The 24,180-nt window shown below is 41.1% G+C and overlaps 1 protein-coding gene and 1 long non-coding RNA gene across 5 annotated transcripts in view; both read right to left on the bottom strand.

Annotated features, from left to right (window-relative positions):
* The window catches only part of LOC135578323 (uncharacterized), a 262,971-nt gene that overhangs the window by 2,236 nt on the left and 236,555 nt on the right, over positions 1-24,180 (bottom strand). The gene's annotated exons all lie outside the window — the stretch shown is intronic.
* SEC61A2 (SEC61 translocon subunit alpha 2) lies at positions 831-19,547 on the bottom strand. 4 transcript variants are annotated; one of them, XM_065050172.1, is made up of 12 exons: positions 19,468-19,547; positions 17,974-18,041; positions 14,092-14,157; positions 11,832-11,910; positions 7,128-7,259; positions 6,872-6,981; positions 6,133-6,286; positions 5,015-5,175; positions 3,928-4,125; positions 2,773-2,964; positions 2,559-2,635; positions 831-1,874 (listed from the first exon to the last, which is right to left on the bottom strand). In XM_065050172.1, exons 1-12 carry the CDS (start codon positions 19,472-19,474, stop codon positions 1,688-1,690), a joined length of 1,431 nt encoding a protein of 476 aa, XP_064906244.1. In that variant the 5' UTR covers positions 19,475-19,547; the 3' UTR covers positions 831-1,687. The 4 variants fall into 4 exon arrangements, with proteins under 4 accessions (XP_064906244.1, XP_064906245.1, XP_064906247.1 ...); XM_065050173.1 differs by having other exon boundaries at positions 19,464-19,540; XM_065050175.1 differs by lacking the exon at positions 19,468-19,547 and adding an exon at positions 19,251-19,269.

Raw genomic sequence — 24,180 nt, forward strand, 5'->3', positions numbered from 1 at the left:
GCTGGAGAACAGGAGCTGAGGAGCTGGAGATCAGAACCTTCTGATCTCTGAACTGCCTGAAAGGAGCTTGGAGCATGGAGGGGGTTGGTCTGTTCTCCCAAGGAACAAGTGATAGGATGAGGGGAAATGGCCTCAAGTTGCACCAGGGGAGGTTTCGATTGGATATTAGAAAACATTTATTCCCAGAAACGGTTGTTGGGAATTGGAACAGGCTGTGCAGGGCAGTGGTGGAGTCACCATCCCTGGAGGGGTTTAAAAGATGCATAGATGAGGCTCTTAGGTACGTGGTTTAGTGCCAGTGTTTGGTTAACACACCTTCAGGGTATCTGCACAGTCAGCTGCTTCTAATTATGTAAACAACCACAACTGCTTGAAGGTTGGAATCTAAGAGTTGTCATAAACACAGGCAAATATCAAAATCTTGCCTCTGAAATAAGTTTAGATGAATGTGCATAATTAGGAAGACTTACCTTGCTTAGAAATGAAACAGAAAACTTGCTTAATGTTTTCTTACCTTTACAAAGAATGCAAAGTTACTTTTAAGTTCAACATGAAAGAAGTCAGAAGAGATCGAAATGTGAAATCAAAGAGAAAAAGTCATTGATTAAAGCTCAGCAGAAAAGTTCCATGATTTCAAGGGGAAGAATATTGAAATTGTTTTAGTTTTTGTATTTTTAATTAAGGCTGGTTAAAACAAATCAAAATCTATTTCTAGAAAAAGAAAGGATAAAGGGAAAGAAAGGAGCCTTACAGACCTACCTCACTATGCATGTTAGAAATCATCAAAACCTGCACATTAATCACGTTCTGTACAGATAAGACACAGGAGAGAGCTTAATGAAATAAGTTTATTGTCTAACATTTACAGTTGTTACGTTGCCGCTGTAAAGTGCGACAACATAAATAAATTCTCAGCAGGAACATCTCGTTCCGCCCCCCCTTTCCCTTCCATGAACGCAGCTTTAGGAACCAGGCCTTGTTCTTCAGACTCACAAAAGCAAAGTAGACGCAGTTTTCACGAGGACACGGTTTAAATAAAACTACGAGGCTGCGTTGCTGGCGTGACAGCAGCGAAAATAGAAACAGAAACGCCCCCGACCCTGCGATGCAGCAAATCCACCACAGAACCAGTTACGGGTGAGAGGAGTATCAGTCTGGTGAAATGTTTTACGTGTCCACCCTTAGAGCTCAGAGAAAGGTGCCTGGGTGGAGACACCACGGAGGAATAAGGAGCGCTGAGTTCAATGATGGGGAAATGCAAGTTAAAAAAAGTATAAAAAAATTAAATACAGGCTACAAATTTGTCAAGAATACTGGCACACGGCAATCTGAACTCGTATTAAGGACAGGGAAATTAATTTAACATTTTAATGCTGTGTGCAAAAATGTTGACTGATATCGAACTGATACATTTTTACCATCTCACTGTAGTGTTGGAACAGCAAGGTGGATGAATTGGTTTCCAGCATTACAGGCAGCACTAGATAATACTTAAACGAGATAATGTAAACTTTATCCTTAAGGCAGCTGGTACTAACGCTGCACACGGGCACTGCTCAATGCCCGTCACAGTAATGGGACATGGAGCACTTTAAAACAAGTAAAAAGATCATAGCATTATTGGACTAAATGATGCTTATTGTCAACATACTTTCCCTTTCACACAAACCATGAACTGTTGGGACATCTAGAAAAATAATGCACCTACTCCTCCGACTTCAGCCTGTTCTTTTACAAATATTTCAAAATACTGATAAATAATAGTGACCGCAAGCAGAATGCCAGTGCCAGACCCAATGGCTCCGAGAAAGTCGGCCAATACTGAAAGGGCCCCAATGCACAAACCACCAAACGCAGCTGCTGTAGGGATATACCTGCACCAACAACAAAACAAAGCATTCATCATCATGAATTGTCACCCAAGGATTCTAACAATCCATCTGCTACTAAAACATCTGACTAGAATACTGAGCAACAACTTTAGCGTTGCAAATGCAACTCTGCCATTAGCTCACGTTATCTTCCATATTGGCACAAACTAAAACAAATGTTCACTGACAGGAAAGCTGTGGGAATAATTGAACGCTGGCAAAGCTTTTCAATTCATAGTATAACAGTTTTATATCTATGAGTGCTATGTAACCTCCACGAGACTAAAAACAACTGCTTGGACTTAAATATGTAGGGATAAAGCTACTTTTCAATATAGATCTGCAGGCTTTGCATACTGTGTAAAATATCGCTTTGGTAGTGTCAACTTAGTTCAGTAATGGTAAATTAAAAACCTGTAAAAATCAAGGTATCTTCCTTTAACAAAAATGGAAGCGTTTCAATCCAAATTCCCTCATTATGCCACTTAAAAACACTACAGGTTAAATCTCTTCCCTACTGCTATAAACATCTTCTGTATTACTGGGAAAGGCAACAGCGGGATGGGAAGAATCTTGGCATTTGCAGTGGAAACAGGTTGGACGTTTTCCCACGAATATCTGTTCTAACTGACACCTCCCCAGCTTAACCGCCCCGTACAGTGGCACCTGGAGTCAGCGTCTCCTTACCTGTTGAGCTCGTGAACCATTGACGTATCTCTGTGGCCTCTCATCACCATTTGCTGTTCTTTGAGTTGCTTGGCAACCTGCAAAAAACCCGTAATTTTATGAAACTTCTGCCGTGTTTCACAGTCACCTGATATTTAGTCAGAGCAATAACCAATCAGTTAGTAAATCAGAGGCCGTGTTTGAAAACATTTGGGCATGTTATCAGAACACCTACATCTTTGGCTGATGAGCCAGACACTTCAATCCAAGTCTTCGAGAAGAACGCACAGGATCCCAACATAAATATTATATAAACTATTACATGGACAGGATCGTCAAATATTGCACCCATGGATTCTGGAGGGGACAAGTAGTAGCACAGGCCACCAACTGGATATGAGCGAGCAGGGCCACCGCCACTGACATCCTACGAGAGGGGAACAAACAGGCAATTCGTTATTTCTCACAGACCTCTCACATTCCTGTCCTGTATTTCTAGAGGAATTAATCTTAAGTGGTTTTTAAACAGCTTTTATATACAAAGATTAAGAACTATTCCAGTTTTATGTTGGTTAAATACCAAAGTCTAACAATGAAGTAATATGTACAAATTGGATGTTGTAGGAACAACCCCAGGTTCCAGTATAAGTTGGGGAATGACCTATTAGAGAGCAGTGTAGGGGAAAGGGACCTGGGGGTCCTGGGGACAGCAGGATGACCATGAGCCAGCACTGGGCCCTTGTGGCCAGGAAGGCCAATGGTACCTGGGGTGTATTAGAAGGGGGGTGGTTAGTAGATAGAGAGAGGTTCTCCTGCCCCTCTGCTCTGCCCTGGTGAGACCACACCTGGAATGTTGTGTCCAGTTGTGGCCCCTCAGTTCCAGCAGGACAGGGAACTGCTGGAGAGAGTCCAGCGCAGGGCAACAAAGATGCTGAAGGGAGTGCAGCATCTCCTGTGTGAGGAAAGGCTGAGGGAGCTGGGGCTCTTTAGCTTGGAGGAGATTGAGGGGTGACGTCATTAATGTTTACAGATATATAAAGGGTGAGTGTCAGGAGGATGGAGCCAGGCTCTTCTCGGTGACAACCAATGATAGGACAAGGGGTAATGGGCGCAAACTGGAATACAAAAGGTTCCACTTAAATTTGAGAAGAAACTTCTTCTCAGTGAGGGTGCCAGAGCCTGGAACAGGCTGCCCAGGGAGGTTGTGGAGTCTCCTACTCTGGAGACATTCAAACCCGCCTGGACACCTTCCTGTGTAACCTCATCTGGGTGTTCCTGCTCCAGCAGGGGGATTGGACTGGATGAGTTTTCAAGGTCCCTTCCAATCCCTGACATTCTGTGATTCTGTGAAATAGTTTTATGCAGCTGAAAAAAGTGGTAAAATACTTACTGCCCACTGTCCTAGTAAGTTCACCAAGAAGTTGCCACTAAAACGAACAGACAACATCTGGGAAATGACGTAGAGGTTGGAAACTAAGGCCGACTGCAGGATGATGGGAATGTTGGAGGTATAAAAGAGCTTGATAGGATAACTACTGTACTGTCCCCGGTATCGGGCAGACTTGATTGGTAAATCAACACGAAACCCCTATGGGAAAGAATGCAAACACACCAAGTTTAGTTCCAAAACAGATGGAATTCCTTGTGTGCCGAAAAACTGCAGAGTTCTTGCTGGAAAAACGAGGAGTACAGGGTCTGGGACAGTAAAACTCACACGCTTTCTGCTACAGTCTGGATTACAGATTTTAAGGATCTGTAAGAGTTACTGCTTTGTTGTTTTACACTCCTTTTACATTATTATCTCTCATCTGCTAAATGACATTCCTCTGAAATACGCTCTACAGAACAGGGTTTGGTAAAAGCCTTTAATGGCTTTTAACTTAATTAGCCACTTAACAGGAGACTTTGTGTAGTCAGACCAGCCTCCTGTTTGCTGGGTTGGGTTCCTATCTGAGGAGACCCAAGAAAAGCCACATGGATTTGACAACCAGAGAATTCAGTGAATATTTACATTTAAAAAGAAACACTAGTTAAGTAGTTCAAGAAAATCATAGGGATAATCAATAAGCTATGCATTAATTACACAGTTGTTTTCTAGAACAGATCTCTATCATACACTCCCCAAATAAGCAAGGTTCTCTAGCTCTGTCCAAAAGCATTTTTAAGTCAATTACAAATATCACATATATTATTTGTATGATACAACCACTGCAGTTCCAGAATCCGTTTTTAGTAAAATTACTCTCATAGCATGTCTAGCGTTTAATGGAATGTGAGATTACAACATCTGGCTATAAAATTTAACAGCCATCCTGCCACAGAGCTATATTACTGATAGAATACTGAAATCAAGAGTTTCTCACTTAAAGCTGAGATCCTTCAGTTACTCCAACGGCACTTTTGCATTTGTGTGTAGGGCCCATGCGCTTTTCTACCTTTGCAACTGCAGAGCTACTATGAAGAATTTCTCGTTTTACCTGAAAATATATGACTACAGCAAATACAAATACTGTAGCAATCAGGTTCATGAGATTGGGCAAATTCTGTCGGTAAAAAGCTTCCCGCAAAGCCCGGACTTTGTCGGTTCGTGTGGCCAGAAGATGAAATAATGCGATCACGGCACCTTCAAACTCTGTTCCTGCATGAAGCAAAAGAGTACAAGAAATTTTAACCTGTAAATTAAAACCTTTTTTTTTTAAAAAAAAAAGTATCTTTCTTTTGGAAATTTTAAGAATGACACGTGCAAAATCAGATACAATAGGACATGAATCCTGGTACGACAAATATAACACAGTACAGGATTCTGTTTTAGTGTATAGAATGTAGAATAATCTACCAAAACATTATACCTGGTGGAAATAAAAGCCACACACATGAACACATGAGAGAATACTCTCTTTGTTCTTCTTTTCTGGAGGCAGAAGAATTATTAGAAGGAAGAAATAATAAACAACGGTAAAAAAATAGCTTTAGAAAAGCAGTCATAAAATGCAATAGACAGAACTACTAAAAATCAGGTGAAAATGAAAGTGAACTAAAAACGTGGGTCAGGATTTCAAATGTTATGTATTAAAGTCATTAACTTATTGATGCGAAGGGGCTGTGTCTGAACTTGCACTGCCAGGGCCTCAGGACAAGCAGATGTTGTCAAATGTGGGCTGAGGACTGAGATCTGAAGCCTCTGAAGAACCAAGCTAACTTAAAGCAATTTGGAAGCACCGACTACAACAGTATCCCACAGACACCACCAACAGCTGGATCATAAAACACTCCTCTGAACACAGAGAATTTCTCATTTTCTCAATTTGTATGGACTAAAATATATTAAAACTAGACTATTTCAGTTTGGAAATGCAAGAATCTTCAGTCAAGGGGCTTTGAGTCCCATTTTAACTACTGCAATTCGAATCAGCAAAAGCAAACTTGTAAGTTATAAGTCAGACGACATTTTCATCTTCAGTGTTGGACAATTGACTTTAGAAGCTAATGATCATACATGAAACATTTTTAATAGCCATTTAATTAACATCTGATAGTTCACGTACAGCACACACCCACTGAAACGCGTCGTAATTAATTGTAATCGCACACGTACCTCTGCCAGTGTTGATGGTAGTGGGACTAAAAGCCTTCCAGACAATGGTTTCACAGATATTGGTGGCAATAAAGAGGGAAATACCAGACCCCAAACCATAACCTTTCTGTAGCAACTCATCTAACAGCAACACAATCAAACCAGCAACAAACAGCTGCGGGAAAAGAAACAGAACTGAGCGGAAACAAGAATAAATCAAGTCAGGAATTACATATTCATTCCCTGCTCCAGTATTTTCATCATGCTGGAGAGCCATCATGAAGTTTTTCAGCTAAATACCATTCGTGCAGTGTTTGTGCCCTCTCACGTCCAAACGCCCGCGCGTCTCACCTGGCAATGATCCCTGTGACGTCTCAACACTGACGCCAGCGAACAGATTACTCAGCAAGCACTTCTTTCAAATAAGTGTTTAAGTTTGTGCATTTGCTGCTTTGTCTCAAAGCTGCATCTGTGCCATTGAGTGGGGAGCGTTCCACGGCACTGAGCACCAGCTACTGCGTTCAAACTCTATCAATTCCTCTATTTCTAATCAAACAGCCACTCCTATCTGAAATATTTTCAATATTAACTACCCCAACTTTCTCCTCCTTTATGGAATATTTAGAATTTCTCCTATGTAGACAGACAGATACAAAGGATGATGTTTACATAAATAAAGGGCAATCAGATATAGATTTTTCCTTCTAGCTATACTGTATCTAACCAGTCTCAGTTACACACAAAACAGCTCATTACAAACCTGAATTATAATAAGAAGACAAATTCCAGCACCCATTTCAGCAGGATCTCCATACATTCCAGTCATAACATACACAATGGCTTGCCCAATGGTAATAATCATCCCAAATACTAAAACAAGAGAGAAAGCAAATCCTTTAAAAAAAAAATCTGCTGAAATCGCCTACCAAAGAAATCTCACATGTAGTATCACTTAGGCAGGATGCTTTCCCAAGAATAAAAATACGCTTATTAATTTTCATTGGAACAGCGCTTACATTTCTGAGCTCCGTTGAACAAGGCTCTGTCTTTTGGGGTATCACCGACTTCAATGATCTTCGCCCCAGCCAGCAGCTGCATGATCAAACCAGACGTCACAATGGGTGAGATACCTAATTCCATCAAAGTACCTAAACAGGAAGAAAAATTAACACAATTGCCATTCAAGCATCTCTCCTAAAGAATGAGACTCTGAGGATATCAGGTCTGGTGAAAGGTTTCTGACCTATAAGGAACATTTTTCATAAGCCCTCAAAGATATACATTCCAGTACAGGTACGATCAAAACAAAGACTTATCTCCTCACAAAAGAAGGGTGTTGTGTTAAAACCTAATTTTGATGGCAACATGAGAAACCTACATATTAATTCTAAATATTTTTGTGAAACCATGCTAACGCTAAAAGTTGATGCCCAATGAAGCTTACCAGGCACTAGCTGGCTTTTTGGCATACAATATCAAGGAACTTTTCACTGGAAGGCGTCTTGTCCCTGGTGGTTTATTCTGTTAGTGCTTCAGCTGTCACATTTGTCAAAAGTTTAATTTGGAAGAACACAAAAAAGATGCTGCAGATCCACAGTGGCTGATAATGCCACTCTCGGAATCACTGACTCTAGTTAAGAGCACAGAAGTTTGGGGTTAAAGGAGTTCTTAACAAAACAAACAAGGTCATTAAGATGCTCTACTCTACCAACTCACCTACTGGTGCAATGTCACCGAGGTGTCACCTTCCAACTGTTCACAACTCGAACAGGGTGACACAACTTCATAAAACACTACCTGCTGCAGCACATAGGTGGATACTCCAAAAAACCTGCCTGGTTTTCCCTCCCAATCACTTCATCTGGTGTAATACAAACCAGAGCATCACTCCCTTTGCTTGTATCCTCAGACCGATGCACCTGTAACACCAGAACACTTGATACTCTAATTTAGAAATATTCTCAGCAAGGTCTTGTTCAACCACTGACACCTGGTTGAATTATATTATAATGTGGTGTGGGTGCAGAGCTCAACGTACACAGAGCAACTAAACTCAGGAAAATAGCCCACCTCTTGCCTGTACAATATACCCTCCCATCTCAATACAGAAACGTTCTTCCACATCCTCTTTTTACAATGCTGTTGCTTCAAAAAGATCGCTTTTTTAAATTTAGCTTGTCCTTTGGCTAATACAAAATTTTTTCTCCTATCCAAAGATGTTGAAAGCTTAAAAAAATAAAATTTGAAAATTTGGATGAAAATTTAAAAAATTTAACTACCAAGTGATGAAACTCTCCACATTTCCCAAGGTAGAACCTTAAAGAAAACAAGTTTGAGTAAGGACGCATTTTACAAGTTTAACATTCAATTAAGGCAGATCAAATTACTTTTGCACCTTCTTTTACATTATCACTCAAGGGACATAAATAATGCGCATTTTTTCTGGCAGTGAGTCACAACATCCACCAGGGAGATCCAAAAGAGAATCAGCTTTCTATTCTATTCTATTCTATTCTATTCTATTCTATTCTATTCTATTCTATTCTATTCTATTCTATTCTATTCTATTCTATCCTATTCTATCCTATCCTATTCTATCCTATCCTATTCTATCCTATCCTATTCTATCCTATCCTATTCTATCCTATCCTATTCTATCCTATCCTATTCTATCCTATCCTATTCTATCCTATCCTATTCTATCCTATCCTATTCTATCCTATCCTATCCTATCCTATCCTATCCTATTCTATCCTATCCTATTCTATCCTATCCTATTCTATCCTATCCTATTCTATCCTATCCTATTCTATCCTATCCTATCCATTTAAGTGTAACTCTGCTCTCCTGTGTAGTACAGTAATGTTCCATCACAAAATTACCAAGAAAATTATTAATAAAAACCTATTTAGCCACAGCAGACTTGTAAAGTCTCAACGAGAATCAGTGACAGAAGTAGCACGATCTGTAAGGTCATACGGAAGATGAAAACAAGTAAAAACTGTATAGAATCATTTAATTATTTTGGTTGGAAGAGACCTTTAAGATCAAAAAGTCCAACCATAACCTAAATCTAGCTTATCTATGGCTGATGCACCTCAAAGCTTATCCACCCTCACACCCCAGCTCTGCAGGGCCCCTTTTTTGCTGGAGCTCTCATTCTGTACTCCCCTTTTCCCACACATCTGTCATTTATTCAGACACTGCTTCTGGCAAGTTCTGCCAGTAACTTGTTCAGAAACTTCGAGTTATATGTGTTGCTCAATAATACTGCTAGCTGCCCCTTCCCTCTTACAGTATAAGGGAAAGGTGACTGTCCATTCCCTTCCCACTTTTTTTTCCAGAGATGAAGACTTAAAAGACATTTGGGATATACACATTTCATGGCAAAAACACACTTAGTTTTTTTAAGATCTCTTTCTATAGATTAATTTCTACCTGGGATTTTTCCTGGTGCTTTTTCCTGAGTGTTTTTTCAGTCCCTCTATATCTTTCATGGCACGGCAGATCAGAACTCTGTGCAATATTCAATTTGTACAGATGTGTCTTCTGATCTTTTCAACCAGTTCTTCAGCTACGAGATCTTCCTTCTTATCCCACAATAGCTTTATTTCCTGAAGAGCTGCTAAGAAGTTGTCCTAGTTTCAGCTGGGAAAGAGTTAAGGTTCTTCCTAAAGGTGTAGTGCTGTGTTTTGGATTTAGGATGAGAACAATCCTGATAACACACTGATGTTTTAGTTGTTAAGCAGTCACGGACTCCTCAGCTTCTCATGTCACACCAGGTGCCCAAGAATCTGGGACAGCTGACCCAAACTGGCCAAAGGGATATTCCATACTGTTGGAGCAAATAAAGGACCCTGCACTCCGATTCAATGTGAATCATGTTAGAGCCATCTATTACAGAAATAAGCCTCCTTATATATGCAACTATTCTTTGATCACGCATCCACGCTCCAATCACGCATTCACTAATTGGATATCATCTATGCTCACGAGCTGTCCACGCGCTGGAGCCTCACTGCTGATAGGTCCGTTGATTTACGTCATGTTGAGGCCTTGTTACTGTAGAAATGTCTCTCTCCCACGGCAGGTCCTGTTTTCAGCTTTCTAAGTTGGCCTTGAAATTCCTTTGGGCCTGGCTAGTTCAATAACAAATCTCCATCTAACAGAAACCCATCCACACCATACCATCTGATGGTATATATGCTCAGTATATACTCTGGGGAAGGTGGCTGGAGGAACCAATACTCAGGAACAGGCTGGGTATCACCTAATGGGTGGTGAGCAACTGCACTGTCCATCACTTGGTTTATATATTATTATAAATAATACTATTATTATTATTTTCCCTTTCTGTTCTATTAAACTGCCTTTATCTCAGCCATTGAGGTTTACATTTTTCCCAATCCTGTCCCCCATCCCACTGGGAGTGGCGAGTTGTGCTGTTTAGCTGCTTGCCCGGTTACCCCAGAAATAATCTGAATTTAAGAAGTGTTTTTTGAGCACCTCCCCTATTGTCTGGAACTACCAGAGTGCTCATTTCAGTTCTAATTTTTAAAAATTTTAAGCATTATTGCACTATGATTTTTTCATATTTTTGTTAGTGTTTTCCCCGATACCGAAATGTAACATGTGAAAGCATTCAAGTCATTATTATTATTATGTGGTTCTTTCATACTCGCATCCTAGAGTCTACACATTGTTTAGTTAAATCTGTTAAATGCTATGTCTGTGTTAAATATTATGTCCTCTCTCTTGGAAACCTCTACTTTTCCAACAGCAAGAAAATGAGGATGTCAAAAACTTTAGGTTTACCTCACATCCTCCAATGTCATCTAGTCAGTTGACTTAGATGAAAATTAACTTTCCACTCCTGCTTTTTATTGACTTCACAGTCTCTTAGTCTCTCCTCAGCCGCTGTTATCCTGCTGTCTGGGTAGTGAATAGCATCGTTGGTATCATACGCTGCTAGCAAGACATGAATTAGATATGCAACTTCTGCAGTAGAGTTTGAAACAGATAATGTATTTACCTTGATTTGTTACCTTCACTAATGTGACACAATCTGCCATTCCTAAATAATTTGTACCTTCACATCAGAGGGTTCCACTGATTTTCTTTCAACCAATTTTCCAAGATACAGATGAGGTCAGTGTCCTCATTTAGAGTCAGGCATGCCAGGTCACCCATCTTAAGCTACTTGCAATACTTTAAAGTCTTCTTATAGCTTTGGTTGGGATCTATTTGTATATTCTCAAATAAGTTACTTTAGCTTTGCTAAACTATTAGCCTAATGATCTTTGCCCTCAGCTTTCCCACCTACAAATTATTCACCCATAATGTTGCCAAAATATTACGAGGTGTAACTGACTTGCACATACAAGGGATTTTCTACTCAATGCTCTGCCCGTTAGTGCTGTTCAGAAGTGATGGGGGAAAGGACTTCCTATCCCATATATTAATCAGAAAGAGACCCCTCTAAAATTCAAAACAGAATCATCCCAGAACTTGACAAGCAAGATTAATCTCATCTGCATGTCAAAGGAAACCCCATTCCTAAGATGAAGTACTCCTTAAGCATCAGTCAATTTTAATTACATCAGTGTTACGAACTTCACAAAGTATTTCAATGTGACATCTGAGCTGTACGAAATTTAACAGCCAACCCTTTTTCTCCTGCTTATACCGATACAAAACAGAGAAAGGAATAATCTACTAACCTCTGTTTGACGCAAGAATGACTCGCATCCAATAGAAAGGATCTGCAGAATCTGACGACATGATTCCAAACAAAGGGATCTGTCCAAGCACACGGCGGCATTAAACACAGACACAAAGCAGCCATGCATTAATCCAAAATTCTTAATGTATAATGATTCAGCTGTTAAACTGTTTAATAACATTTATTCCAACTTTTTTTTTTAATTAAACCAGAGCAACTGACACCATCTGTTTTAATCCTCCAACCGGGGTGTGACTCAGAGGACTAAACTAAGATCTTTCTACTGGAAAAAGAAGAAAGCCCTAGAAAGAAGAGTCAGTGCAGATAAACCACATTCCTGAAGCTGAAGATGTAAATGCCTGTCATATGCAGGTAGGGAGTACTACAACCTCTCAAAAGAACAGGAAAAAAAAAACATTAAAAAATAAGGGAGCCACCCCAAATCATTAACAGAAAGGGGAAAAACATTACATGATATTCCATTATTTATTTTGCTAATTTTTTGGTGGCAATTTTTAGTTAAAAAGAGGAGTAAAGTGCAGCAAACCACCTTTGAGAAGACAGATGAAAGCAGGGGGTTTTATGTTTTTTTAAACAGTCCTAAACATTGTATTGTATTTCAGTACAAATTAAAGACATAGTATAAACTACACTGTAAATATTTTCCTACAGCACGTTCATACGTCCAAATTCTACAGCTGGGTTCTAAAATACCCCACACGGAAGTGTCAAAGCCAAGTTTATACAAAAACTACAATATTCCATATGTCAATTCTGAGGGATTTTGAGCTCTTTGAAAATCTTCTCAATCACAAAACCAGTAGAAAAGGGATCCAGGCAATCTTCTAGATGAACTCCTGAAAACTCTGCTCTGCATCACCTGATTTTCTACTCAATTACTATAATCTTTTGTACAGTTTCAAAGTCTTGGTTACACGTCTATCCAGCAGCGAGGAAACATGGATAAACTACACGTTCTTCTATCTCTACTGTCATTCCCACCTCCTCCTCCCAAAAGAAAAGGTAGGTTTGAGAACCGAGTTTTAGCTTTTCAGCATCATTTCACTGTTAAAAGATTCTTAAACCAGAATCTGACTGCAATGAGTAAGTTCAAGTGGATAACTATAACCTAAAAAGCCTGATTCTCAAGATGTACAGCTCATTTTAGATGTTTTAAGAGGTAGAAAAGTTCTAAAATAATATGTGTCATTTAATACATGGATTCTCATTTTCTGCAATATCTACACATTCTTTATAAAACCAACACTATCTGTTTGCAACCCCATTACGGGTTCTAGAACTCCTGCAACTGTGAGTAATAAAGATCATGTAAATGTTTACAAAGAGCTGCATTGTGGAGGAGTTTTAGTCAATGTCTTTGTCAGTATATTCACAAAAACAAGTTCTAAATGTCAACTTAAACACCTCAGAAAAACATTTTCCTGTAATCTTTATAATCCCTCGGCTTGTTCAAGAGGAATCAGGTAAAAACAGTTTTATTTCACTTCCAGACTTGTCACTACTAAAATTTAAATTTAGCTATCAACAGAGAGTAAAGAATGCAAAACATTGCTCAGTTTGTTTATACTACTCAGTGAATAATTAGCTTGGCTCATACCCTGAAGCCAGTATCATCATTCATAGAATCATTGCGGTTGGAAGAAACCTTCAGGATCAATGAGTCCAACCATAACCCAACTCTGGCACTAAACCATGTCCCTAAGAACCTCGTCTAAATGCCTTTTAAACATCTCCAGGGATGGTGACTCCACCACTGCCCTGGGCAGCCTGTTCCAATGCCTGACAACCCTTTCCATGAAGAAATGTTTCCTAATATCCAACCTGGACCTCCCCTGGTACAACTTGAGGCCATTTTCTCTTCTCCCATCACTTGTTACTTGGGAGAAGAGACCAACCCCTTCCATGCTACAACCTCATTTAAGGCAGTTGTAGAGAACAAGAAAGTCTCCCCTCAGCCTCCTGTTCTCAAAGATTTGATAGGACATTTCAGATAACAAGAAAAAACATTCTGTATTTTAGACTAAGTAGAAAGCGCTAAGTTTCTGAACAGACATGCAAACAGTAATAAAGACTATTTCAGGGAATCACGTTTCTTTAACTGAACTTTACTTAACCAGAAAAATACGTAACTGGAACTGGTAGGTCAACATGAAACAAGAACTTCTCACTCTTTTAACATCCTATTTTACGTATACAGAATGCACATTTCCCAAAACAGAGAAAACATCAACACCTACCTGGCAGCATACTAAGAAAATGAAGAGCGTGATGGCCGTCCATAGTACCTTCTCTCTGAACTGGATCTACAGAACACATTGTAGACATTAATGTGTTTCTTGTACATAGAATTTTCATTGTACTCTCACATTAGCACTATATACTCTATCATTCAGAATTAAATTCTAAGATATTGAGCCAGAAAGCATCATGTCTCTTTAGAATTTATTTTTAACATGATTTCTGATTTTATACGGAGAGACAGTCATGGGCTTCTGTGTAGTCCAAGAAAACTTATATGGGATCTGGCAGACAGAGTAGCTGACATTCAATTGGGAGAATATATTTTACACGTATTATTCTATTATAGTGGTTATTTACAGAAAAGCAACAGCATGGCTAAAAACATGGACATACCAGAACAAACACAAAAGATAATGCAAAAAATCCTTATCTTCAGTGATTAGCGCTCTTCAACAGACTGGAGGCACTGTTTTGTAAGGCTGGAAGTCATTAAACAAAAGCACTACCAAGTTTTTAAAGAGATTTAACTGCTGTGAAGACAAGCGATAAAAACCGGAAGAGCCATGAATGAGTTTTGGATTGTAATTCAAAATATTTAGAATTAAGTTCTTCAAAAGGTGGCAGAGGAAGCTTAAATTCACCATTATGTTCAGGGCCACAGATCACAAAATAATTTTTAAAGAGTTGTTTTACCCTCTAAAGTATTTTTATAGATGAAGATTATATACTACTCTTAAAAGAATGTCAGATCAATGGTCATTAGTCCCTAATGCAACGAAGAGAATCTCAGGGTCACAGCATTGGAGGCAACTCTAACTAGTGCCAGGTGCAAGAAGAGAAGAATCACAAGATTTAAGTTTGAACCAGAGGATTACCCAAAGTGTGAAACAGAAATAAATTCACTTGGAGAGACCAGAGAACCGAGGTGCAGCGTCAGGTTCAAGTTCCCACCTCTCCTCCATGGACCGTAAACATTAGGATAAGTGTGGTCACTGTAGACAAGAGTAGAGCAGCTACTAAAACAGGACGTGAACTAACGTGTAAGAGAGAGAAATACTAGTTTTGTGCCTTAAACCACTGAATCTGCCTGTAAAGAAGTAACAAGAAAAAGGATTAGTGTCTGGGTTTGTAGGTACTGAACACTCACAGACAAGAAACTACCGTCCAATGCAGCAGCACAGCTTCTGAAGCTAAAGAAAAACCAGAAGCGCTCTGTATCTTTGTAAGTGAAAGCATACACTTACTTAAATTAAATTACAGGGATTGTTTTGTTCTATTTACTGATATTGTCTCACTCTTTTAAAAGAGGCCAGATGCTAAAAATACTTACAGTACAAAGTTAAAAAAAGGAAAATAGTGACAGCAGCAAATAAATCCAAACAGTGTCTTGTGTCAGACTTTACACAGTGCTGACCCACTTTACCAAGTGCTGTTTGAAATCTACAAGTCAGATTTTAAGTGCAGACTTTTAAAAATAAAAATGCTTAGCCAAATTCTCTCTGCAGCCCAACAGTTCATCTTGGCTTCTGAGGTATCACGCACTCTACAACTGCTCTGGCTCTCTCTGTAACTGCGGTGAATGTGAGCATCAGAGAAATTCTGCACCACCCAAATCACAGTTATTCACAAGGAAAATAGTCTCTGTGATTCAAAAAGAAAAAGGAGGGATCCGAATCCATCAGTCAGAAACAGCAAGATACAGACTGGTACCAAAATATTCCAGCCACAAATGATAACTAGCACAGGACATTTCATAATCTGATCAGATTCAACGGGACGTTTTATTCCTCTGACATTTTTCTTAAAACTTGTGAAAATGAGGGACTTCAGCATCACCTTCTTGGTGTTCTGAACAGTGTTCTACTCAGAAAAATCTGAATAGGAACTGATACTACTAACTACAAAAAGTAGCAATTGCTTCTGTTAGTCAAGTTGGCCAAAATACAAAAGCAACACTCCCTAGTGCCAGAAGCAGCCCGCCCCCCTTACCAATAACAGCAACATGATTCAATGAGAGCCCAACTAAACCCAACTTCATCTTCACAATCAATACAATTTTAGAAAACATAGATTTCTATTTTGTTATCCTCATTTCTTGTCCTGGCCTTAACCAACACACTACAACTAATGATGTCTATCAGTGTCAGATTGTAAGAAAACAATAAATAACCAAAAATTACAGTTATATAGAATGACCAGGGTCACTTGATAAGACTATACAAATGGTCAAAGGACTCATCGGTCTAAGAAAAATGTTCCCAATTATATTTTAACTTCAAATTTGTACAAATCTAGCAACTGGCAGTCACTGCCTAGGCAGTGACCTAGTTAGAAATAAAGACAAAGTGACCCAAATAGCAAGGACAGGAATCTTGGCACCCCTCTGGGCATCCTTCATCTGCTGATAGAGGACACGGGCAGATCGAGCCCCTCTGCCTCTCTGGTAAACAGAAAGGGATGAGGAAAAATAAAATAAAATAAAATAGAGACAAATCAGAACTGTCAATGAGCTTTACAGAAACATCAATATCTGTAGATTTGTCTTTGCTGCTTCTTTCCATCCACTTCACTAAATAAAAAATGTGATGGATGTAATCAGCTAATCAGGGATATGCCATAAATCATCAGCAGAAGATCACACCCAGTTTCACAGCTGCAGAAACAGACATGGGTATGTCCTGCCTACATCTGATGCATCCAAATCTCAGCATCTGCCTCTGGAGATTCCTGCTGTGAAGATGCCTTTATCTGATCTAAACAACTTGTTTGGAAACTTGTTCCAAGAGGGAAAGGTGCTGGAAAGCAACACGGAAAGACGAACGGAGCAAAGAGCCAGGAGATGAATCCCAATCTTTTTAAAAATCAATCCCAGAGGGGAATAATCAGCAGTTTTTAGTGTATCTTCTCCAGTCAATCCAGCAGGCTCAGCTATGGTTACTGGCACAAACATCTCTGCATCCAGTCCTAACATTTGGGAATCTCTCACCAACAAAGATTATTGTCTCGGATGGTTTCATGTTTCCAGCTATGTGTTTCCTTTTAAGAATACAGCCCAGAAAGAATTTTCATGTCAGTCATGACAATGAATATTAGCTAAATTTTTTACTCTAATTAGAACCTTTGTCACCTAGGTGATATGTGCTTGAATTTTGGAAGCAAAAAACAGTGGTTTGGTGTGTTTTTGTTTTTCGACAGGGCACATCTCTTTTTGATCTGCAGAAATTAATGCTTTTTCAGCTAGAAAGTGTGCCAAGAAACGGGGAGGATCTTCCAGGTCTCGAGGAATAGAAAGATCAGCTGTAAATGAACTCAGTTCACTGATTTCAGAACAAAGTGTAACATCCAGAAGGTGAACAGGAAGCAATTACCTGAACTATATCACACATCACTTTCCCACTTCGTCAAGGTGAATAACACCTATGCGAGTAGAAATATTTTGTGGGAAAGAAAGAAGTGAATTTGTGGTTCCTGAGTTACAGCACAAGCCTTTACTAAGTAATATACAAGCCAGCATAAAGCCCAGAGTTGTGACCGGTATGCAAAGCCAACACTGGTATCCACAAAGACAAGCTTGAAAACTCTATTTTAATATATTAAACCAGATCCAATCATATGGAGTTGAAACTAAATAAACTTAGTCTAGAGATGAGACTTAAAAAATAGTGAGTATAATTACCAAGTGGAACAACTTATCAGAAGGATGTTAAGAACTGATCATCATAATCACCTTTCACCTTAACGTGGATTCCCCCCTTGTCTAAAGAACACATTGTACTTTAAGGCCCACTCTCTGTATTTATATCGGAGTGTGGACCTGGATATCAGAATGTTCTCCTGTCTGTGAACCAATAAGAGTACGAACATAATGTGGCACTCACTTTTCTTTCCGGTTTCTGGATTTCGGGTAACACAGCACAGAATGGCTTAATAACTTCTAAAAATTTTACTGTTCCAGAAAAACACATACAAAAAGAGATAAAAATATGTTAATGAACCTTTATGAACTTACAAAACTTCGTACAACTTTATATTTAACTTCTATGGGGGAAAATTAAGTGTAACACTTCATAAGTTAATTATTTCACCAACACGCACTTTAACTCAATGTCTGAAAACTAATGCTCTCTTCTTAAAACAGCTGAAAACAGGGCAAAAGATGTAAAAGAGAATTCTTGTTCTAATCAGACCTGGCCCATCCTTTTTTTCCACAGCTGGAATCATTTTAGGTGAGAAACAGCACTGTATATATCACCAGAAGCGAAATAAACTGTATTCCATCTAAAAATAAATGACCTAGTATAGGTCTGTGCTAGTTGAACACAGAAGGAAAGGACATTGACATATATCTATATGGAGATAAATATCTTACGTTTCACAGAAATATTTGAGAAAATAATTCAAGTGCTAAAATATGTTTAGAAATCATAATTTAAATCACTGCGACACATATGCTGATAAGAACTTCAAGGGATTTTATTTAACTTTTGATACATCTCTCTTCACAGTTTCTCCTTGAAAAATGCAGTAAAGCTCAATAGTGTGAGCTCTTTTTTTTTTTTTGGGGGGGGGGGGAGGCACATACACTTGGTGGGGAGTTTATCCTCCAAATCTCATACGTTATTCCCAGCCCTGACATATTTGGAAAACCATAGAAAACAATCATCAGCACCTCTTCAAAGAAAATGCATTTACTACACCGCAAGCCAGTTTAAACAACATTTTGGTCAAAATGCCGTGTTTATTTTACACTTTGCTGTAAGGCATTTCTCCTTTACTGCAAGCCCTCAGGTCATCAGAAGATGCACAGAGTCACAGAATGTCCTGAACTGGAAGGGACCCACAGGATCATCGAGTCCAGCTCCTGTCCCTGCACAGGACAACCCCACAGTTCACACCATGTGTCTGAGGGTGTTGTCCAGTCTCTTCTTGAACACTGTCAGGCTTGGGGCTGTGACACCTCCCTGGGGAGCCTGTTCCAGTGTCCAGCACCCTCTGGGTGAAGAACCTTTTGCTCATGCCCAACCTGAACCTCTCCTGGCACATCTTGCTGCACAGAAAGCGACGCGGCTTCCGTGTTAAAATATTAAGCCCAAAGGGAGGGAAAAAAAAAGATAAAAATAAAACCAAAACACCACAAGGCGGTGGCTGGGCTCACCCTGTGCCCGGTAGCACGGAACCCTGCCCGCCTGGGGCTTTCCCGCTGCCGCCGCCTCCTCGGGGCGGCCCCTCAGCCACGCGGCCGCCTCAGCCCGCCGGGCGGGCGGCCGGTCACGTCCTGCCCTCACAGCGACAGCGACCCCCTCGCCCCGGGCCGCTGGCTCTGGGCCCGAGCGGGCTCCCCGGGCCACCCCCCCGGCCCTGTCCGTACTCACTGCCCATGGCGGCGGGACCGGCGCCTCAGCCGCTGTCACCGCCGCTGCCTCCGCCGCCGGCCGGCGCCGTCACGTGACGCCGGCCGCAGGGCCCCACCGCCTTGCGCTCAGGCATCGCTCCGGACGACTATCTCTACACGGAGGAGGCGGCGTTACCGACGCGACGGGGGTAAAGCGATATCGTTCCCCGCTAAAGGCTCGCTGAGCGCCGCCCCGCTCTCCTTTCTCCGAGGCGAGGGGAACAGGATCCGCGGCGAGGGTGAATAATCGCCGCCACGGACCGGATCAGGCTGTCAACGGGCAGCTACAGCGGCGGAGGACCCGGGGGCCGTTGCGTTCCCAGAATGCTCTGCGCGCCGTGAGGGACGCTTCTCCCTGGGCGCACATCGCGCCGCTGAAACTTATTTCGTTTTGTGTGTAAAGAGGGAAATATCTCCTTCTCACTCTGAATCGCAGCCGTGTGCTTCAGATGCGGTTTTGTCTGTCAAACCCCCTCAGTTCTTTCAGAGAAGAACTGCCTAGAGAGTTACAGCGTACACCATGAAGAGTTCTTCTATTACAGCCTAAATTCAGCCTCCCACTGCTGGTTTAGTTATGCTGTGAAGAGCAGTGATTCCCCACTCTTCTTTTCGCTTACTCCCTGCTTGATAAAGGTATGCCTGAAAACTTGGAAGTGTATGTACTTTTCACAATAAAAGTAAATCTTTGTACTTCCAAATATACATAATAATCTCATTAGTTACTGTATCAGTTGAATTGGTCAGTAAGAAAATAGTCACATTTGACATTAAAGTGACCGTTAAAGTGCATGGGAGAAGTTTGTACTTTACATAGAAACTATTGGAGTAGAATAAAAGTTGATTTTTTTAAATGCTCTGGAAAAAAATATGAACAAACCTAGGTTATAAAATCAGTTTACTAAGTATACATAATCCATGTGAATTACTAATTTACTCCAATATTGAACATTTAGACTTAGGCTGAGTTATGGTTGGACTTGATGATCCTGAGGGTCTCTTCTAACTGAAATGATTCTGTGTTGCCTTTTATGTTACTTTAGTCTGGGGACTTTTTTTTGTATCTTATTTCTCTTTTATAAGGGAAAGATGGCGTGGAACAAATATATATTCATATGTTGTAGGGGACTAATGCGCTTTTTGCCGGTGTGTAACCAGAATGTATCGAATTTAACCTGGGAATTCATACAACGGTTTGTGCATCTTTGGAACCAGATGGACCAGGGGACGGGTTCATTGGCAGAAGGACTTAAATTTACAATGATTGGTTTGAATCTTACAAAAATACTGGAAAATGAGTTTAAAAACCTTAATCACACAGGGGGAAACACCACATGGGGAATAACTGAGTCCCGTTTTCTTGAACGGAAAGAGGGACAGCCGTGAAAAAGTAACAGGATATGGACTGAACACACAAAAGCTCTGTATCAACTCCTTAGTGATGCAACCTGGGGAGAGTTGGGGAACCAAACTTGTTATCCATCCTATAATGTCACCTCTGTTCCCGTTCCTTGTATCATAGTGCTGTGGTGGGATTCCCACTCTGAAGGTAGTTATTTTGAACACCAATACAACATACGTTGGAGTGCAGATCAATGTATACATATCTCTGACAAACCAGGGGGAATTCACCTTATTAACTGAACGAGATATGAATGGGCCTGGTCTTTGAAACAACTAACCCTGACAGCCCTTTCTCCTCCACTTCTGACCTCCCTGTTGGGACAGCAATTAAATGGGCAGTGAGTGCTCCAAATTATATGAATTATCAATCTAAACTTCCGATTGGGGAAATCCTGTGTTGGTCCAGTCAAAAGCATAGGAACGTCACCCCAAACCATGATATGACAAGAGAGCCCCTGTTGAATTGTTCCCAAATAATCAATTGTTCCACTGGGGCAGGTGACCCATTAGAAACTTGGTATATCCCAGAGTTAAGGACCATCACAGAATCCTGGACGGGTGATCTCTTTCTTTCTCGTAACACAGGGCAGAAGCCCCGCACCTGGTGAGAGTTTTTGCACATTTTTGCTTTAATAAACATATATTTACAGACATCAAGTGCTGACTCACTGAATCTGAGTCACTTCTTCCTTGCTCTGCTGGCGGGACGTGACACTGCTGTTTTTAATGAAATGCTCAACATCTTATTCCTTCAATGTCTTTACTTTTTTTTCTTTTAGTCTTGCACTTCTCTCTGAAAATCCCATACACACCACAACTCATAAGTGCTGTAACACTTCCTCTCTTTCAAGGTAGCTTTTTGCTGTCTAACAGCACAGAAAGCTTCACTTCTGCTTGCATTCTTTCCTTGGTTAGATAACCAAACCTGCACAGGCTGTGTGGGAGCGGTGCGCAGCAAGGTCAGGTTCAGGCCACGTGAAACTCAACGTACAGAGTCTGTTCTTGCCGTGTTTGTATTGTCGTAGTGGAAAAAATGCGGTTTTACGTAATCAGCTTGGAGTCAAGGCTTATGATTGTGCTCCACGACCTTTTTCGCCACAGCTGCAGCCAAAGCCACATTACTCTGTGGCCTCCTTTTTCTAGTTATCCATGTAGAAAGTCTTTGGGAGCAGACCATTAGGAAAGAAATTGTACAAAAAATACCGAGCATGACACAAGTGCCTGTTTGGGCAAAATATCTAACAAACTAAAGTAAACACCCCAAGCATTATATCCAAACAAAATGTAACCATATCCCTGTGAAAGAGCAGCTGGTGTTACTTGATAATATTCACAGTGAAAAGCAGCAAGAAGCACAAGCAGAGCCCCAGCTGTTCTCAGGAAAGGCGGTTTCAACCTGGAAGAGTCTAGTGCCCAGGGACCATGGCAAGAAATCCTTGGAAATCTCAGAGCAGAAATTTAAACCAGAATATGTCTTGATAAAACTGTTCAGGATGCGTAAGAAGCAGTGAAGTTTCTTAGAGCAAACGCGATTTCATCTCGCTGTGATGAAAGTCATGTGAAACAGAACAAAGATTACAGAGGTTACTTTTGGGTCATATAGAGTTAATGAATTTATGTGTTAATTCATTAAGGTAAAATACCAAAGTATGCTTAGGAGCTGCTTTTTGGAGGCATTTCCCCAGGTGAATGCGCCCTGCCTGTGATCTGCCCTTCCTCACCTACTGGGACTTTGAGTCTGGAAGTGCTGAATTTGTTTAAATGCCACTTGTTTCTTTTCAAAAAGGTCTTTGGCATATGGTAGGTTTGGTTTATTCAAGCATGCTCCTCAGATGACTTTGAGAGGAGAAGGGAGGTGCCAAATCCACACTAACTAGACAAGAAAACAAAAAAACACTGGGGAAAAATGCTGTGGTGACAGGAGAGCTGCCGTGGGGTAGCAGGAGGGCAGTCAACACCAGGGTCAGCCTGGGCAGCTTCATTATTCTGCTTAACCTCAATATTTTGGTCATTTCTCCTTTACTTCCCAATACAGACTCTCCCCAGGTAACTATAGACTGGTCAGCCTCACCTCCATCCCTGGGAAGGTGATGGAACAGCTTATCCTTGGTGCCATCTCAAGGCATATCAAGGATAAGAGGGTCATTAGGGGCAGTCAGCATGGCTTCAGCAAGGGGAAGTTGTGCTTGACCAACCTCTAGACTTTTATGAGGACATAACCAGGTGGATAGATGATGGTAAAGCAGTGGAAGTGGTCTATCTTGATTACAGTAAAGCATTTGACACAGTCTCCCACAGCATCCTCGCAGCGAAACAGAGGAAATGTGGTCTGGATGATCGGGTAGTGAGGTGGACTGGGAAACAGCTGAAGGAAAGAAGCCAGAGAGTCGTGGTCAATGGGGCAGAGTCCAGTTGGAGGCCTGTATATAGAGGAGTGCCTCAGGGGTCAGTACTGGGGGCGGTATTATTCAATATATTCATCAATGACTTGGATGAGGGAATAGAGTGCACTATCCACAAGTTTGCTGATGACACCAAGCTGGGAGGAGTGGCTGACACGCCAGAGGCTGTGCTGCCATCCAGAGACCTGGACAGGCTGGAGAGTTGGGCGGGGAAAAATTTAATGAAATATAACAAGGGCAAGTGTAGAGTCTTGGATCTGGGCAGGAGCAACCGCAGGTTCCAGTATAAGTTGGGGAACAATCTATTAGAGAGAGAGTGTAGGGGAAAGGGACCTGGGGGTCCTGGAGGACAGCAGGATGACCATGAGCCAGCACTGGGCCCTTGTGGCCAGGAAGGCCAATGGCATCCTGGGGTGGATTAGAAGGGGGTGGTCAGTAGGTCAAGAGAGGTTCTCCTGCCCCTCTACTCTGCCCTGGTGAGACCACACCTGGAATATTGTGTCCAGTTCTGGGCCCCTCAGTTTCAGAAGGACAGGGAACTGCTGGAGAGAGTCCAGCGCAGGGCAACAAAGATGCTGAAGGGAGTGGAGCATCTCCTGTGTGAGGAAAGGCTGAGGGAGCTGGGGCTCTTGAGCTTGGAGGAGACTGAGGGGTGACCTCATTAATGTTTACAGATATATAAAGGGTGAGTGTCAGGAGGATGGAGCCAGGCTCTTCTCAGTGACAACCAGTGATAGGACAAGGGGCAATGGTTGCAAACTGCAAAACAGGAGGTTCCACTTAAACTGAGAAGAAACTTCTTTATGCTACGGGTGACAGAACATGGGAACATACTGCCCAGGGAGGTTGTGGAGTCTCCTACTCTGGAGACATTCAAAACCCACCTGGAC

Source organism: Columba livia, chromosome 1, assembly GCF_036013475.1.
Source record: "Columba livia isolate bColLiv1 breed racing homer chromosome 1, bColLiv1.pat.W.v2, whole genome shotgun sequence".
In the NCBI taxonomy this organism is placed as follows: domain Eukaryota; kingdom Metazoa; phylum Chordata; class Aves; order Columbiformes; family Columbidae; genus Columba; species Columba livia.